The sequence below is a fragment of the Acanthisitta chloris genome, unplaced genomic scaffold (genome assembly GCF_000695815.1).
Source record: "Acanthisitta chloris isolate BGI_N310 unplaced genomic scaffold, ASM69581v1 scaffold33631, whole genome shotgun sequence".
In the NCBI taxonomy this organism is placed as follows: Eukaryota; Metazoa; Chordata; class Aves; order Passeriformes; family Acanthisittidae; genus Acanthisitta; species Acanthisitta chloris.
Window position 1 is genome coordinate 25430 of NW_008658277.1, and position 19684 is coordinate 45113.

Consider the following 19684-nt stretch of genomic DNA (forward strand, 5'->3'; position numbering starts at 1 on the left):
ACAAAATTAAGAAATCATAACTGAAAAGTAAATGAACATTGCTGAGAATAGGGTGTCTTCACTTGGAATAACTCATTTATACCAAAATGTAATTTTTCAGGAATGGTTATGTCAGTCAAGCTGAGGTAATGTTCAGGCAAAATCTTTTGTCTTTACCTGGTTCTTCCACTGTGAAGTCAAAGAAAACCTAATTTTCTTGCTACACTGAATTTCTTCTGCAACATGATGCAAAGTATTTTTCTCGAAGACAGTGGCTGTCACTGACAGACCTGACTTTTAATATTAGAACAGACTCCTGTACATTCACTTTGATCCCTTTTTGCTTCCAAATTGCTTCTATTTTGCACTGAAAATGGGGATCTTTTTGGTAACTGAGCTCGCCTGTGTCTCTCTACATTACTGCAAGCCAGAAATATATCCACCTGGAAATGCTGCACTAGTGAAGAAAGATTACGCCAAATTAAAAAAAAGCTGGAGGGGAAGAGAGGGGCACAAGTCCACCATGAGCACTGCAAAAATGTGAAACAGCAACTTCTGCCCAAATTAAAATCAAGCCCAGCTGATTGGTGCCCATAGAGTCAGGAGACCACAGCAAAACCAAAACGTAGTAGAAAACTGTTCAGAGCAGTTAAAAAAGATATATTTAAAACCAATACACCACAGAAGCATGTTGGCTCAAAAACAGTCCCACTGCATCACTCCTATAAGCATTCTGCTTTCCAGGCCCTTTAAGATCTCTTACTGGAACATGTGAAATAATTGGGAATGTCTGCAGATGAATCAGAAGACCATCAGAAAAGGAATATAGAACAGGAGTGAACATGGGAGAAACAGATGAATACATTTAATAATTAAGGAAGACTATGCAGTGCAGGTATAAAAGTCAGTAAAGGAAAGGAATGGACTCATAGTGGGTGGCCTCAATACTTCCGTTATGCAACAAGCTTTTCGCACACAAGATGTCACTAGGCTCACAAAGAAAAATCAAATTAACAAGTCAGGTTCTTCAGCCTAAGCACAGTAAACCCACAGTGATTCACACCAGCTGTGAAACTTGCCCAGCATCCTAGTGTTAGGATATAGTCCCTCCACGATTCTGTCCAGAAATGGGAATGACGTATGTCTAAATTCTCGCAGTATTATTGCATGTGATAAACTAGGAACGCAGCATACTCAGGGATGGAGCAATTCTCTGGGTTAGGATATCTGCAAGAGTTTGTCTCTAGGAATACATAAATTTGATTGCTGATTGACAATTCAGTCCGTTAGTTTACACTTTGAAGGGGATTTTACAAAATCCATAATTAATTCAGTCAGTGAAGGACTACAAAAAGCAATGATGGCAACAGCATTCGAATTCTACCAGAGCTCTCCCTATCTTTACTTTAGCCAGAATCCTCACTCTATAGTTCATGTGATTTTCAAACCTACCTCATGCCAGATCACTTTCTGAAAATATGCAACTAAAACTTCCTAGAGCTATTTCAGGATAAACTGTTTATGACTTCTTTTACTGACTTCCTTCCTGATTTGGTCTAAATGATGTGTGCCATGAATCTCATTACTGTTTAATACTTGATGATGATATTTATTTTAAGGTGAATATGCTTAATCTTCATAATATTCACTAAACACAATCAAAATGACAGCAAGCAAGACATTCTCTGACTGATTTAAATGACATACCGATACTTCCTCTTCTGCTGCAGTATCCATATGGCTGTGAAAACTGGATCTGTCATCATCTTCATCCATATAAACTGGAGGTTCATGAGATGTCATGAAAGTTGAAGGTTTGAAAAGATGTTTATTTAAAGGATGCTGCCGTCTACTTGATGACTACAGTGAAAAAATGATACATTTTAAAAAACATTCCATGGCTATTATGTAAATAATCCTCACTGATAGAACCTTGCCAGAAATTTGTTCTTTTGCACTAAATGAGATCTATCATCTTTCCAATTATTTTTACTTAACTCTATATCAGAGCCTCATACATCTGGAGGTCTTCTCCCCCACAGCAAGTGAAATCAGATGAACAGTGCAAGATTACTTTGGTAAAAACACAGCAAGGAAGAGCCCTTGCCACAAACCAACCCCCACCATCTGAACAGCTGAGACTGACAAGAGAAAAACACAAACTAAGGCTGCTACATTTTGAAGACTGAGAACCAAGGTGCAAAAATCTTAAAAAACTTCCAATGGTGTGAGTGTGAGACTAAACAAAGAACCAGTTTTTCACAGGGCTAAGAGCCAAGAGCCCAGTCCATGCTTGACACTTATCAAGCTTAAGGCTTGTGCCTTAAAAAAAAAGTATCTAAGTCTAGGGTAATTGTCCATATTTCTTTCCTAGTCCAGGAGAGATAAAGCAGTTCATTTGACCAAAAAAGAGGTTTCTAAGAGTTAGAAAGAACTCTCTGAAGGTTCCTTGTCAATGTCACTGCATGGAAAAGGAATCTAAAAAATAGTAGATGAAAAAAATTACTCCATTAGTGTATATCTAAAACCTTTCACCTTTAATGCTCTGAAGGTGCAGAACGCACGCCAGTTGCAAAATAGATTAAAGGCACTCAGCCCGTTACTTATTCCCCAAGGGAAGAATATTAAATATCAAAAAGAATAATTCTGGGTGAATGAAAAACGGGCTCAACTTTCTACTTAGCTACTTTCCAGACCAGCATTTTGACATTTTTAATGTAAAACCTTGCATTCCTCAATTTAAAGAAAAATGTCTGAATCAAAAACCAGAAGTATTTAAAGTGATTTTTTTCAACAATCATAAAATACAAGATTGTCTTATTCTGCCATACAGATAAAGCAGAAGAAATACTTGCAATAGTTAGCACTTTCTCTCTTTTTAGCAAGACATTTTGTCCCGAAAGGTTCCTGTATCACTTACAAATCTCTACAGGACAAGCATTTATCTCTAAGAGGGATTCAACCTCTAAAGAGAGATCTAGCATTGTATCTAGCATTATTTTACAGCTGTGCACAGTTGAAAAAGCAAAGATCATGCAAATTATCTCAGATGGAATGTTTGTATGCAGACAAAAGTATCATGAGGAATTGAGATTAGCTCCATTCATTCCAGAGGGAAGAGATGAAGTCTGCACTAACAACTGGAAGCTGGTACCTCTGACTTGCAGAACTACTACAGTGCACCAAAGAAAAATGAACATTTTGTTGTAGGACAAATGTACTATTCCCACTGTGTTGAATTCTTTCACCTTCTGCCTTATGATCACTGACTACCTGCATTTTGCTGCCTTTATGATTTTTGTTAAGATTTCAAACCCCTCTAAAGTACTTCCATATGTAAGGCTAGATGGTATTTCAGCTTGAGCTGACATGGCCATTTATATTTTCTGTTAACAGAAAACAGCTCTGCATTCAATACTAGATCTGGAGATCAAGAAAGGAAAACTGTGCTTACAGAGTAGCACTGTTGTGCATAACAGTGCTATGACCTAGGAATTTAACCGAAGGTTTGAATTCTCTTTTTAACATGATCTACCTCTGGTGAAGAATGAACTAAAATACCATTTAAAAGCAGACAGCTAAAAGTCATTTTTCCTGTGGGAAATGTATCTTCTGAATTAAGCTCAAAAGCAGGTTCACTAATGATATTATATAAGCATAAAATTGAAAAGGATAAGCCACAATTGAAGAGTCCTAAATGTCTGATTCAGTTTTATTTTCACCAGCAGTGGACAATGGTTATACAGGAAAATGAACTGATGCATCTTGCTTAATTTTCTTCATCACTTGTCAGAAGAGACATTATGTCATAGATATATAAAGTAACTGCAACAAGATGTTCAAGACCTGAAGAGACTTCTCACCTCTCCAGTAGCCATTTTAAAAAAGCATCCACTCCCCACGGAGAAATGCAAGCACCTCCTTGTGAAGCTCCCCCCTTTTGACACAATTCTTTACTTCAAATACATCTATGTTCCTTATTTTCCCCCAGATATTTGGCTTTAAGTATCAACACCCAGTTTTCATGCTTCTCTTACTGGTAGGAAGGCAGATACACAGCAGTTCCAGCACAGCTGCATACTCAGCACCAAAATTTGGACAGACCTAACATCAGCATGGCCCAGGCTTCCCACACCCCTTGCATCTCCTTTCTGGCACCATTATGTTATCTCCACTGGAGACTTGAGAGTGAGTACAACCTGGTACAGAGCTGTCAATCTGTGCTCTAAGGAGACAGCTACATCAGCAGACTCAGAGATCAATTCTCCCACAAATGCTGTTTGTTTGATTTTATCTGCTGTACTTCTTATGCAGGATACAAATATAAACCAGAGATGTTGCCTTAACACAAACCAGGGCACAGTGACCTTACTCTTACAACCTGGTAAAAAGGATATGAATCATGTTGTGAAAATAGACCAAGTATTTGTTCTCATCTAAGCCTAAGAAAAAACTGTGGGATGGGAACATTCCCATTGTAGTATGAGAATGTTCAACAATTTTATAGAAAATGTTTCACTCTTGATGACACTGTGTGTGAATGCAGAATAGTGAGGTTGAAGAGCTTTGTGGATCACTGTTCAAATTAGTGAAAAATATGGCTAAAGTGTCCCACATGTCCTGATTAAGCATTCCCACCACTTATCCAATACAGTGACCTGCTGCCTGGCAGAGAAAGAAGAAAAGACATGACTAAGGTAATTTAAAGTGGTACAATGACATAAAGAGCTCAAAGGATTATAATTTTCAGAAGTAAATTTTCAATGCCTTTTGAAATTAGCCTCACAGTATTATTATGTTCTATTATAGAACTTAGCACCAACTGTACAAGTAATTCAGAATTCTGACAGATGAATCTCACCACAGTATTTTAGGTATTAATGTTTCCAGCTGGTTTTTTGGTTCTTCTGCCAGAAAGCACTTTTCCAAAAGACAAGGTGGCAGACAGAGTCATGTCTACACCTTTCCTGCCTCTGTTTATAGAGCAGAATAGTAGACTGAAATCCTGGTGAAAGTAAAATGGTATTACCATGATGGATGGCAAACTGGAAAGCCTCCAATACAAGCAATTATTGTTTGCAATAACTTCAGAGGATGCTAGGAGACAACTTGGGCGTGCAACATTTTAAATCATTAGACACGAACTGTGGTAGATCATTTTTATCACCCCTCTGGCAGTAACTTTTGTTTCCAAACCTTCAAGGGACTAAATCTGCAAATTTGCCTTTCTGCAGAATCAATGTAAAGCTTACTCTATTCTTAATCAGAAAACATCAGGGACACCTGGATGCAAACAAGTAACATTACTCCACAAAATGCCCCTGTAATGCGTTTTGAAGAACTTTTTCAAATACTGTGGTAACAAAAAAAACCCCAACACAACAAACAAAACCCCCCAAAACCTGCCACTGCCCTCTTCATATGTCTGTGGTTTTCATTAGTACCCAAGAGTACCACATTATTTGAATCAAAATACATGACTGGTCTGCACAGAAATGGTCTTTTCTTTTGCAAATTAAGATTTCTCAGGGCCAAATTCTTTTCTCATCCATTCCAAGACCAGGAAAAGCAATGCATTTTAACAGTCAGTTATATGACCATGCTATTTGAATCATCCTGTTGCAAACCAAAATAAAACATGACATTTCCCAAGCCTATGCTTGTGCTAGTTCAGCATGTGCAGTCGTACATCATTTTCAATGGTTTAGTTAATTAGAAGATTCCTGTACAACATGAATTATTCTTCCAACAGGGTTTTTATTAACATTTCTAAACCAATTGCAATAAATTTACAAATGAGGAAGAAGCAGCCCAAGACCATCACTGAACCCTGTTCAGTCTGCAATCTGACTGCCATGTTCTCTTTTCTGACACTTCATGTCCCCTACAGTTGTCAATGTGAAACTAGAATTAACATCCAGTTCACTCCACAGTGGTACTGGCAAAAGAAAAAGATTATTAGGTATGAAATACATAGAAGGTGGAACTAGTTAGTAAGAAAACACTCATCGAGACTAAGATCTATTAAAATATTCATGATTTCAACTCAATGTGCACATAAATGCAAACAGATACACAGAATTTCTACTGTAATATTGTCTCACCTTTCTGGAATATAAATATAAGTTTGGAGTTCTTCCTGGAACTGGAATACCAGCTTTAGTCAGTTTAATAAAATATTTTTGCACTCTACTGGCAACCTAGAAAAAACAAACATACAACAATTCAATGTCAAATTAAATCTAACAGGTCTTCACATCAAAGTTTTGCCAGCATTGCTACATTGGTTCAGAATACTCATACAAGAAATCCTTCATTTCTACTTTCTGACATCTGATCTAACTGGTACCTATTGTGCAATGCTGCATTTGTACTATCTCCAGAGCTTTGACAGATTTCAGAGAAAAAAATTACCATTATTTAAACATACACAGAAAATCTAGCAAAAATTGTGATAGAAAGAACTTTAGTACTTAGGTCCCTGATGAAGCTAACTTTACTCTTTCTTAACAATGACAGATCCACTATGCAGAGTTAACATACAGGAAGTGTATCTACATTTTATTTATGAAATAAGTCAGCATGTCTTAATTCTTTCAAGGTATGGAGAATTATACCTGTAAGTATAGATATAATCCTGTATATTGAAATACTCAGTTATACTTTTACCTGAAAGCACACAACTGAAATAGGAGAAATTAAAATGCTTCAAACACAGAACATCAGCTCTCTTTACTTCTGGTCAAAATGGAGAACTTGTGCCATTCTAGGGGAAAACTCCCAACAAGTCAGGTGCAGAAACACACGGTGTCTCCACATCTGTATCCTTTGTACTGTACTTGCTGTGCACAATTAAATGCATGCTGTCAAAACCTAATGAACAACTAGGACTGGCAGCTCTGTCATAGGCTTTGGGGCACTTTTAACATTCTACATTTGAGATCCAGAATAAGAGTTGTACAGTTATTAGTGAAATGCAGGCTCTGTGCCGTTACATTGTTAAGACAAAGTGATTACTGAAAATCTACTGAATTTTCTTTACTGACATTTAAAAAATAGTAAAGAAAAGGGATTACTTCTCCTAGTGTTTGACTTGTTACCTGCTTGGCTGTTCTGTTTCCCAGTTCATCAGCTATCTTCTGCCACCGTCGGGACTCTACTTCCTCTGGGGGATACTTCAAAAGCAACTGCTCAAGTTTTTTCTAAATCAACAGTAAAAAAGAATAAATACATCTCTCCTAGCACAGGTATGAGTTGCCAAGAGATATGTATATAAACACGTGACTCTGATTTTCTAAATGCTATAAACATTATTACACTTTTTGCTTTTGTGCTCATGTAGGTTAACACAGCCACAAAATTAAAGAGCTTCCCATTACCTGTTCCTCTACAGTCCACAGCTGGTTAAAAGTTTCAGGTTTGGTCTCATCACAAAGTCGCCCTCTTATCATCTGCTCAAATAAAGGCAGAATTATGGTTAGGGTAAATTGATTTGAACCCTTTTCCTACCTAAATAAACCCAAACCCAAATCAAATAAAAGCATGAGAATTTTAAATAAAATTTGCCGAAACCAAAGCTAAGTTCTCTGAGTACAAGAATGACATGACATCACCAACAGAACATCTGAAGTAACATCTAAGATTATCCACATACTCATATTGAAAACAAGAAAAAAAATTTTAAATTACTACTTTGTAAAATCTTTTCTTTCCTTTTGAACAACTACCTGTGGACGACTGCTAGTGGAACCTTCTGGACCATCACTTAAAGGCAAGTCAGAGTACGAAACAGACTCTCCGTCCTTCTTGGGATCCAAAGGACTTTTTGGTCTTGCAGGTATACCTACTGTAAGCAACACAAAGAATGTATTATTAACCTCCACACAGGTTGTTTCTGCCTTGTAACACATGCTCACTGTCCTTTACCTTTGTCAAAAATCAGCTTCACTCTCCTACTGTTACGTTTTCGGTTTTTGAATTCTCTCTCAAAGTTTCCAAGGCTAGTGGTGTATTGGTCCCAGGCAATCTCAGGGAGCTGAACAACTCTCTGAGGATATGGAAAACCCATATCGACCTGTAAAAACAAGAACGAAAAGTGAAAAGCAGTATTTAATGCAATCCAAAAAAACTCCAAATACCAAAAAGTTATGAAAACCTCATACTGCTTTTTAGCTAACAGCAGAATTGAAAATCAGAATTGCTGAAGTGCCATGCAGCACACAGACTTTTAAAGAGAAGGTATCTTTCAAGAGTAATACACAACAGTGCATATAAAATATGCAGCGGCACGGTCAATGATGGCTTATTGAGCAGAGAACTTTCAAGTGTATTTTACAGCTGAAATCAGCTGTTCCTAACTTCACTATCCTGTTACTGTCTTTTATTAAACATCCTGCTTGCTCAGGATCTGTACTTTTCTCTACCTTCTGATCTATAAAATTCAGAGTGCACCATCTGATAAACCTAAACTCCTCCCATCAGAGAAATCAATGTCTATTTTACACTGATTTTGTTGTCTTCTATGTAGAACAAAACTGCTGCAAAGCTCAACCTCTATTTAAAGGGCAACTGTAAGACTATCATTCCTTTGGTTTTGAGACAAAAATACACCAGATACTTTCAACTGTCATTAGCATTTCCCCATACAAGGATTATCAAATCCAACACTGTTATATCATCCATGCTATTAACCCATCTCAACATACTGAAACCAACAGGCTCACATCAGACCCAGGCCTCTACAAACCTGGGAAAAGAGCACCATAAAATACCTACTTCATCTTCACTGAACTACCAACATGTCGCTACCACACTAGAAGGTCAACCATGTTTGGCAGTGGCAGACACCACAGTGAGAAAGGATTCAAGCTGAAAATATTTTTTCAGTATTGCTGTTACTACAGGGTATTTTTGAAAGGAAAATATTTCCTTATTGAAAGGAATTCTCCCCTATCAGACAATATTCTACTATGCTATCTGTAAGTCAGATATGTTTTCTAGTGTTCATTTTGGGTTTAGGCTATGAACTACATTTCCCCTACCAAATTCACTCATAGCACATTTCATTTCTCCAATGAGGAAAGTCAGAAGTTTTTGATCTGATATTTCAGGCCACCTGCAGATTTCAGGTTGTCTTAAAATACCTACATTACAATTAGAAATTTAAAAATTACATCTCTGTATACAAAAAAAAAAAAGGAAAGAAAGTGTATCTAATAAAATCATTGAAGACCTATGTCTTACAGATGCAATAAGAAGCAAAGGGCTATTTTTCTTCAGCAGATAAACTCATTTTTATGTAAGTATATATACCTATTCTCCAGTTTCTACAGATGATGAAGTACTAGTAATTAAAAAAAATAATTCCAAGCAAGACTTAAGAAAAGCCCATAGAAATACCTTCTTCTGGAGTCTTTCCACAAATCCAATAGGATCTTTCAGTGCTTCTCTCTGGTGTCTGCCTAAACTTTCAAGGTCTTGAACTGCTTGAGTACGTTGAGCCTCGAGCACAGCAATCGTCTGTAACAGTCTCTGATAACTACAGAGACAAAGGAAAACATCTCACTACATTTGCCTTTAAAAGTGACACTCCCCATCTAAATACTGGCCACGATTACCTGCTAGTACCTACCAGATTTCACAGCTTATCTGAAACATTTCACAGACATTTTTATTGAATTAGATTAAAAATAATCTATTTTAAGTAGTAGATGAATTTTAAAAAATGTAACTCCCCAATGACTTCCTTAAAATATAAATTCTATTCTAACTAAAATAATGTGGTATCAGGGACAACCTATATTCATACTCTCAATAGCTGTGACCAACAAGCTTTGCTTATAAAGTTAAAAAAGGCACAAACAAAATGACCTAATTTCTCTTCCACTTCAACATCAGTTTCCTTCTACCCCAGTACAAATGCCTACTACAGAATTTTACTATTTTGCTCAACCACCCACAGGCTGGCCAGGAAAAGTTTATAAACTGTATCGCAACATTCTGTAGAAGCCTTGCCTTAGCGCAGCATACAAGGATAATTTATGAAATGTAACAACAAACCAGGGAAAAAGTAATTTGCAAAATAAATACATATAAAACAGATTCCTCTAAGAATACAGAAGTTGACTGCAAATGTCAGCATTCCCTCAAACCTGCCATCCCAGACTCACGTATTTCTGATAGCCTATTTAACAGACACATCTGAGTGTCACTGATGTGACTGTCACACCTGTACCCATGTGTGTTTCCCAAACTGTTCGATAAAGCTAACTCAGAGCCAGGAAATCCTATGGGTTTTCAACACAGCCTTTAAAAACCAGGTAACTACATTTAATAGTTTTTATTAGCTTTAAAGTTACAGCTGCCCACTTCAGTTTCTGAAACCACGTAGTTATCCATGGCCCCTGTTGTTGCAAATTATTATTATCAACTTTTTTCATGAAAATGTTTTCTGACATTTAATATCACAACTATATTTTAGTTCAGCACAAAATACAACAGGTAAGAGCAATTCACTGCTACAGTATTTCAGTAAATTTTATCTCTCCTCCCTTACTGCTAAAACAAAGACAAGCCTAACATGATGAATTGCATGTGTATTACAGTAAAGATCCAGAGGTTACTGAGCTAATTAATGCAAGCTTTTCAATTGACTGCACTAGTAATTGGGTAAGGCTTTAGTGGAGGGAAGCAAACAGTCTCAAGGCAAAATACAGGCTTTGTACCAGCAAATATTTAAGTTTCTTCCTAAACATTAAACTGCTGCCTCCCCATCAAAATGAGTATTTTCTTTCCATTCAACTGTAACATCTGAAAACATAAAATATACCTATAATTTCTGAAGCTTTAAACTAAAATACTATGCTTGTTTAAAAGCAGCAGGATACAATTCCGTTATGAATTTATTACTACTTCAATTTGTCTACACATATTCAGGATTATACATGGAACTAAGACCTAAAATGCTTGCTACATAGGCCATTAATATTAGAACACTACTGGAAAGGTGCTCCAGTTTCTTCTAACCAAAATAACTTTGCGCAAAGCAAGACAAGCAATGGGGCTGTTCTTGAACAGGTGAAAAACCAACTTCAGAAATAATTTAGGAAAGTAGTGACAGAATCACACAACTGGCCTGGGGCAATGCTGCAGTTCGGGTTGTTAAAGGCTTACAGGAACCATGAGAAGTGGAATTTAGATCTTTACTTAGTTCTTACAAACAGGATCTGACTGTCTGGCTTTGTGCTGGGCAACCTCTGTCCACGCTCAGGTGGACTGTCAGCACTAGTGAGCAACGAACAGGCAGACTGCAACGTGCTGGAGGGAGATACAGCTGGAACAACACAGAAGAGCTTTATGACACCTGGGGAGAGGATTTAACCGGGACAACAGAAAGCCTGTTTCCATCAGCAGCTGCCAAAACTCAAGTGAGCACAGTCATGGTAACAGAGGCTGAGCAATGTGCACAAATTTGCATCAAAGAGAAAGACAGGTATTTATTTAACATTCTCTTCTTGAGCCATTTTACCTCATTTATTCAAATTGTATTTAAGTGATTGCTTCTCTAAATGAAATGGAAGGCAAATAATAATTTCATTTAAAGCATTTAAATACACAGAAGACGAAAAGCAACCAAATGTGGGAGATTTAAATGAATTGATAATTTAATGATGACTCACATGTGTAAAGTGAGGGAAGAAATCATCTGAATGAGTTGGCCTTAAATAATTTAGGCTGAATGAGAAGAGATGAATTTACGTTTCGGGAGAAACAACAACAAAACAAGAATACTGAACTCCAGTTACTGCCCTTGTTAAAACATTCCTGTGACCTCACCAAAGAGGTTTTCATGGAAACAAGTAAAAACATTACAAGAAAGTCAGGATCATTCAAAAACACATCACATGATGTTGATCTGTGGCTACAGAGCAGCATTATAATGACATAACCCAAGATGGAAAAGGGTTTTTCAAACAAACTGCTCAGACACAAAGACTTCAAGGGACTTTTTTGTACCTCTGCTAGGAAATGGATTAATTTGGAGCTATTTACTTTAATTTCGATATTCAGTTTTTTAGAACGAATATATTCTGAAGCCCAGAAATAAGATCAGTTCTATCAAGTGAATATCAGAATTACTGAAACACACAAAGATGTGCAATGTGTGTACACTGCCAAGAAAAAAATATTTGAAGATACTCCACACTCAAGTACCTCCAATTTGCTGCAGAACTGCATTCTCCCCACACCACTGCTCATCCTTTTCAATTCCAACATGCCTTTTTAGTGGACTGTGTGTCTGCTTATGTTCTTCTAAGTTTTGAACCACTACTGCTTCCACAGGTTTGTACAGGCTCTCAGGCCCCACACGACTGCAATAAAACCAGATGTTTCTCTGAAAAAGCAGCAAGCAAAGTAACAACACACATACACTGAGCACCTTTCTTGAAGCCTCTGTCTTGGCCTCTGCCAAATGCTTCTGCTGCATAACACAAAAGACACTGAGTGAACAATTTCCAGGACTACATAAAGAAAAGGGGAAAAAATTGGCTAACAATTTTACTATCCAACTTTCCAGGTTCTTTGTAAATAAGGACAATTCTGATTCAAACTGCCTCCTGCAGTTGTGTGAACATTGTTCAAAACTGAAAAGGTCTAATAAAGGCAAAGAGAAAGTAAGTGGCCCCTGCTCACTCTGCTGCAAAACCAGCTCCATCCTTCAGTGAGGCAGTTTAAGAGCAATCAGCTCTAAATCATGCAGCTACAGTGACATCATTTTCTCTACAAAATCTGTCAGGAATTACCAAAGAAAATTCTCATATCCTTTGCCAAACCAAACCAAACCAAACTCATACAACTGGAAACACATAACTTGACCACACTCGGAGTCATGTCCCCTACACTGACTGAAGTTACACTTTGCTCAATGCTAAATACTAACTTTTTAGCACAAACTAAAGCCAAAGCAGTTTTCTTTGTAGGAAAACTCACTCCAGAGAATGTACTTCTGTGTTTCCACAATCCCAGTATTGAAGCAGTCCTGCCATTTTGTAAATCATGGCAATTGTCAGGAACCTTCCAGAAGAACACTTCAATCATTCAGTATAGAACAGAAACAATTTCAGTATCTCTAGGCTGAAAAACCTTGATTAACATGGATTCTTGAGGGACTGATAGTTAAAAAAGTAAAGTTACTTCTCACAGATTGATACTGATGCAGTAATGCCTGCTGATTCAGTCGTTCTGCTGCAGTGCTAACTACCCCAGCCTTTGGATTGCTCTATGAAATAATTATCACAGAGCAGAGCCAGATTTCTGGAAGCCCTGCCATAGGCAATTAGTTATTACACTATTCATGTCCATGAATCTTGTGACTAGTGCCACAGGAGTCCCTCTCTTGCCTGTAACAAAGCTTGAGTGTAGCTAGTGCCTTAATGAGACCTGTGTCCACTTTGATCCAGTTTGCTGCGATCTACTTTCAAGATGCTTTTTCCCCCATTCTGTCCATTCTGTAAGAACATTATTTACAGTTCCAAATCTAAGTACCCAGTCACATCACAGGTTTTATTTTCTCTGCATGAGGAGCTAACAACAACCTTTAGAAAGCACTATATGCATAGGGAGTCAATCAGCCTTAAGAATTGCATGTTTCTAAGTTCACTCTCACTTTTCATACTAAATGACTTGGCACTAGCCTGTAAAAAGGGGTCACATCCCTCAGCATTTTTAAATCAATTCATTTCATTATTACACTAAGAGTCAACCAGTCACAAAGGTTGGTCCCTCCAGTCTCCAAATGTTTCTCCTCTCCTGAAGAGAAAAATGTAGTGCATGCACTTTATACCTTAATTGAATGAGTGATGTGAGAAACCGATATGATAAAATGAAGATTTTCACTTTCAGGTAGCTAATTCAAATTAGTGGATGGAATAAAGTGGCTGTTGATAACATTCACACACCAGTCAAAAAAAACCCCAAAATCGATCCAAAAATCAATGCAAAAGACAAAGTCGCTTGAAATTACTTTGGCAACTAGACTTGCCTTACATAATTTAGTACCTTGCAAAGATGTGTACTTCGATGCCTAAAAAAAAAAAGTGATTTATCCCCTTGACTTATAAAGTGCTGTGCAGCTGGTGGTCATCAATTTCCACTCCCAAAACTGAATGCACTTCTACAGTTATATAGTTCAAAATATGGTAAGATGTACAGTAACATCAACTTAGGGGCTTAGAAGGTGAAAACCTGTGTACCATAACTTAAATTTTACATTAGAAATACTGATTAGTTCTTGAGGGTAGGAACTGTTTTATGTGAAGCACTATACATGTCTCACAATAAAACATGGCTAAAATATACGTAGCAGGAAAAAAAAAAATCTACTTTAAAGCAAACTGTTATTTGGTATTCCCGAGAGCTGTGACACAAACTCGGTGAGTGTCAGTCATCGGGAGGAGATGGGGAAGTCTTTGTTCCATTGCCATCTGCTGGCACTGCAGCAAAGTACACATCACATCCTGCTCTCCCAGACCCAAGTAATTTATTACTCTGGATTTTGGTTCACTAACAGCAATTCAGACCAAAAAAAAAATCCCTTACTAGATGCTAAGTTAAGAAAGTATTTGGTATCAATTATATTATAAAGCTGTAAATTACTGTAGGAAAAGGTAAACATTCATTGCACTTAGAATTTCCCAGTTACCCAAGGCAGCTGCAGTTAAAGAGATTGGCTCCCTTGAGAAATCGTTAAGACAGATCAAACACAATCCTGTCATTTCAAAGAAGCAAGTGAGGGTTTTTTTGTTTGGGCTTCATCTGTTTGAGTTCAGGAATAACAGAAAATGCTCCCAGCTTCTAAGACTGGCCTGAAATCTTTGCCAGTGTCACAATACAGTAATTTTGACACTGTAGCAATTTTTGCAAATTCCTCTGACGCTCATCCAAGATTCAAAAAAATTCTGTAATGCACTATGGAATAGCGCTGGGATTCAGAGCTGGACTCGTAGAGCGCACATGACAGCAAAGAGGCAGCAGAACAGACTGATGCAGAGCAGCTCTTTTTCCATCTCCCTTCAGAAACAAAAGAGAGTTAAAGGGTATAATCAATAAGGGCACACATATATCAACCCTGTCAGGACTCATAAAAGCACCTCTGCCTGGAGAAAGCAGCATATGGTAGGTTTTTACTTACCTAACACTTAGATGCTATGACCAAGGTAATCTACTTACAGCCATTTCTGTAACTCATTATGAAATTGCTTTCCACTCTGGCTTAACCTCTTTACACATACTGTCATTTACTGCACTTTCACTAGCCACATTTAATATTCATGCTTCAGACCTTTCAAAGTACTTCAGAGATAGGTAAGTAATTAAACTGCGTCACTATTCTATATATTAAACATCTAAAGTACAAAATGGTTTCTCCAAGTCTACCATGCCAGGAACAGAACACAAATCACTGCCAACCTCACAGATATTTAAACCAAAACAGAACTAAGCCAAAAAGCAGATTTTTTAAAAAGGATATTTTAAAAAAAACCCAAGAAATCCTAAAGCAAAACAGAAAATACTACCGAAGTGTTTCACCTGGATGCAAAAGAATCTCACTCTAATTTTACCTTCCTTCTTAGCCTTCACAGCTCCAGACTTCATATTTCAAACATCTGAACATCATTTTATTGGGTATGAACCTGTGATGACCCTTTCTTTCTTAAATTTTTTACTGTGCCCCAGAAACAGAACACCCACTCATATATTCCTACAGGCTTCATTCTTGTCAAGAGCTGTCCAACATTCTCAGGAGGATTTAGTATTGGCTGTACAAAAGCACCTTTAGCAAACCACCACATTTCCAGCAAGTATTCAGAATTTTTAGTAGCAATTAGGTCTCTGTGCCTCTACACAAACATGGGACTTGTTTCAGTCTTGTCAACATGAAAGGTTAAAACAGCATCCATCAGTCCTCCCCCAGTTAATACATTTTAATACAGCCTTTTGATCCTCCTTTTACAGCACTTTCTAAAGGATTTGTCTGTAGGACAGTGACATTTAGTATGGAAAAAGATACAAGTCCCTGTCATTCCTACTTTCAAGGCTTGGAGTAACAAGAGATAATGGCAGTAAAACTGTTTTCTTCACAAGGAGCACACAAAGACTGACAGCACATGCTCAATTCTTCCTCCTCCCTTTTCATCATCTCTAATGAGAATGGTCACAATTCCTTTACTGAGGGAAAACACCACAAAGTTTCCTACAGCATGTCCACTTAGATATTCTTCTCTAAAAAGATGTTGGGGACAGCAACCATTCAGAAGGGCCTTTCTTCCAGAGGCAAAATAGGAGCAACACGTTACCATGAAACCGACCCGACTGTACAGAAATTCGTGAATGAAAAAAATCAGGAAACTGATAATACAGATTACTGACCTCCTTCAACTCACTCTAAAAGATTCTGCTGGTCAGTTTTACAGTTCATGCTGGAGATGCTGTCAAAACTTCATGTAAGAGCAGAACGAAGAGTTAAAACTGGTAACGGAGTAATTTCAAGCTGGGTTAGTTAAACCTGATGAATAAAGATACCCACGTTCTCATAACATATGGCAAGTCACTGTGTTCTTGTTTTCTTGGTGACATCATTGTGCTTGCTAATATTTTAGTGAAATACTTGTCCACCCCTACCAAGTAGGCAATTATGGGAACACAATTTATTCCCTGTCCTACCACACACACTTCACACTGATATAATTGGTATAACCACAATTTACTGCTTCAGCTTTTAAGTGTTCCTTGTGTGCACAGCTAAAACCACAGTCAGAGCCTTACTCTCCACACAGTTCTACTGGGTCAATACATTACTGCCCCATCTTTTCCTGGTTTTCTCTCTTTCTTTTTAAATCAGGACAATCAGGTCCTGTGGCATTTGATATTTACTTCCAACTGGTACTTCCTATTCCCCAAAACAATTTTTATTATTTACTGATACTTAATTTTCCAGTTTAGCAGAACTGACTAATGAAGATCCTTAGAAATTTTAAGCATTTCCAAATCAACAGGCAAAAAAGTAATTTTCTACATATTTCTGAATTCTAATAGTAAGTTTGTTGTTGGAGGTTTTGTTTTTACATTTGTGTATTTTCCCCCTCCATTATTTTTAATCCATGTTGATCTAAGAAGTTGGAAAGATGTGCTGAATTCCTATGCATTCTCCAAAAACTGACAATTGGAAAGATCATAACTCCTGTCTCTACAAGAGAAAGACAAGCAGAATTCAACTGTTACTCTTCACATTCCTTGATCAATCCATCAGCCCACACATCCACAGGTACTACACCAAGGTAGCCAACAGGAAGCATCTCTGAGCTAGAGAGTTCATGCTCTCTCTTCCATGACCGGAATGCTGCAACAGAGGGCTCTTGGGGGTGAGAGTGTAGGCAGAAAAGCAGGTATCAGGCAAACCAAGAGAGAATTCCAGGGGTGAAGGACACAAATCCAAAAGAACTGAGGCTTTGCTTTCCACAGGACACATTATTTACATGAGGATTGCCCAGCATTTGATAGTGCTGGTCACTACGACTGTGCTGCGGTTGGCAGCAAGATCACCATGTTCAGAGAAAGAAAACTCAATCTGACAAATGTACTTGACACTCAATGGCTCCCAGAGTGTGCCCATGACTAGAGAGCAAAAAGTTGATGCAGCACTTGCCCAAGGCATTACATCTTGCAAAGGAAGAACTCTGGTGTGCACTGAATAGTCTATACAATTATAAAACACGATTCTATTATTACAATACTCTTAACTGAATCTTTAGTCCTGCAAACATTTTGTGACACATAACTTTTCCATTGACATGTATACATAAACAGAAACTATTTAATAACATGGTAAAATAATAATACTGGCCGTAAAAAATTCTCAAAATACTTTGCATTTGAAGCTGCAGTAAGATATGAGGATTTTGGTAATAAATGTAGCTGTATGTCTATTACACTATCATGTTTTAATAACACAATTATCTGCAAAACCAAACTGAAGTTGATCAAAAACTCATACCAGAAGTTTCTAATTGGTTTCCATTATATTTCCACTTTGCAGATCAACTAACTGCAGCATTCAACATCTGTATTTCACTTAAAGACAATTTAAATTTTTTCTCCTTACGCAAAACACAGACCAAAATCTACCAGACAGCAGAAATTACTGTCTGAAAAAACACCAATTTTCCACGTTTTAGTTTTACATTAATAGTCAGTTTAAGAAAAATATCCCTGTATGCCACACCACTTTTGTGGAACACAGGATGAATTAAGCCACATTGTAATCTAATACACGTGGTATATATGCAAGTTTTAAAAATTATTAACTTCTAATTTCTTCAACAAAAATTAACTTCAACTCTTCCATATTTTGTACATAATTTATATAAATTGCATATAATTTATATAAATTACTCAGGGATATGGATTAAAACTGCTACTATAAAAAGTAACTCTATTTACACCAATTCCCTTTTTTCCTTAGGATCAAACAAAGTCAGGAACAAAGTCCCCACAGACTAAAATTGTATGTCTCAGGAAAATGAAATGAGGATGTCCTTAAAAATAATACAGGAGGATAATTTATTCTATAAGCATTAGCTACTCACAGCCACATGACAGCATTGCAAAGGAATGTTAAGAGTATCTGATTTATCAGTACATTAAAATAAATCCCTACTGTGTGCTCAATTTTCCCCTAATTCTGAGACATACAGCTGAATATATGGGGAGAAGTTACAAAATTGATCTAATATTTTTATATTTAGTCAATATATCTGAAGACAGACATGGAGATTTTCTTTTCTAGTTAAGAAAAGACATGGTGCAGGTAAAATTAGAAGTTCACCTTAGTGAAAAATACTTCTACAGGATTATGTTACAGCTACACTTGAAGAAGGTTCTGCTGAAGACAGTGCTCAAATAACTGGCATGGCAATGTGCACCAAACCCCATTCTAACATGTCAAGTGCAGTAAGATAAACTTTTATACAGAACTGTTTTAATCTTATTCTGGAGGCAGAAACATTTGTGACTGAATAAAATACAAAACCTGTTCCACAGGAAATGCCACAGATGTTTCTTTTTTTTCACATTCATGTAATATTAAAAATGGATCCAAAGACACAAACAGTATTTCTATGAATTGCCAAGTACATATTAAACCAGACTGTATGATCCTACATGGTCCTTTGTCTTTCCAAGACCTCTGCAACAATACAATCCATCGTAAGTGAGAAATCACAAGACTGGGTTTTAAGAGAGGTGTTAAAATCTTTCATGTAATCTGTCTTCAGTTTAAATCCCAGTGCAGCTAATATGATTTTAAATATTATCAAGTAACAAAGATATATGAAAACCCCTACCTACTGAACAAGCACAAGGTCCTCACACTTCCAATTAAATGCCTGTAGGCAACTGCTAGTGCATAACTCTTCTATTTCAGTCATCTTACCTACAAGTCTAAGTGGCTCCTGTGAAGACAACTGCAGTTTACAGAACCCCAAAATGTACTGTGCAACACATTGCATGCACATGGTAACTCAGCTCCTCATTTTCATCTAGAAGCCAGAGCAAAGTGTTAAACAAAGATTTTCCCCTCATGCAACCCAATACCTGCTAACACTGCAAACCTCCAAAAAAAAGACAGCGGAAGAAGAAAAAAAAAAGG

The 19684-nt window shown here is 37.2% G+C and overlaps 1 protein-coding gene across 2 annotated transcripts in view; it reads right to left on the minus strand.

The window, feature by feature from the left end:
- The window catches only part of ZZZ3 (zinc finger, ZZ-type containing 3), a 33075-nt gene that overhangs the window by 6299 nt on the left and 7092 nt on the right, over positions 1 to 19684 (minus strand). Inside the window, exons 3-9 of one of the 2 annotated variants that reach the window (XM_009085046.1) lie at positions 9379 to 9517; positions 7906 to 8053; positions 7704 to 7825; positions 7359 to 7430; positions 7080 to 7181; positions 6084 to 6179; positions 1687 to 1839 (exon numbers count right to left, since the gene is read on the minus strand). In XM_009085046.1, the coding sequence (XP_009083294.1) occupies positions 1687 to 1839; positions 6084 to 6179; positions 7080 to 7181; positions 7359 to 7430; positions 7704 to 7825; positions 7906 to 8053; positions 9379 to 9517 (832 nt within the window). The remainder of the gene's footprint in view (positions 1 to 1686; positions 1840 to 6083; positions 6180 to 7079; positions 7182 to 7358; positions 7431 to 7703; positions 7826 to 7905; positions 8054 to 9378; positions 9518 to 19684) is intronic. The other variant, XM_009085047.1, reaches the window with a different exon arrangement.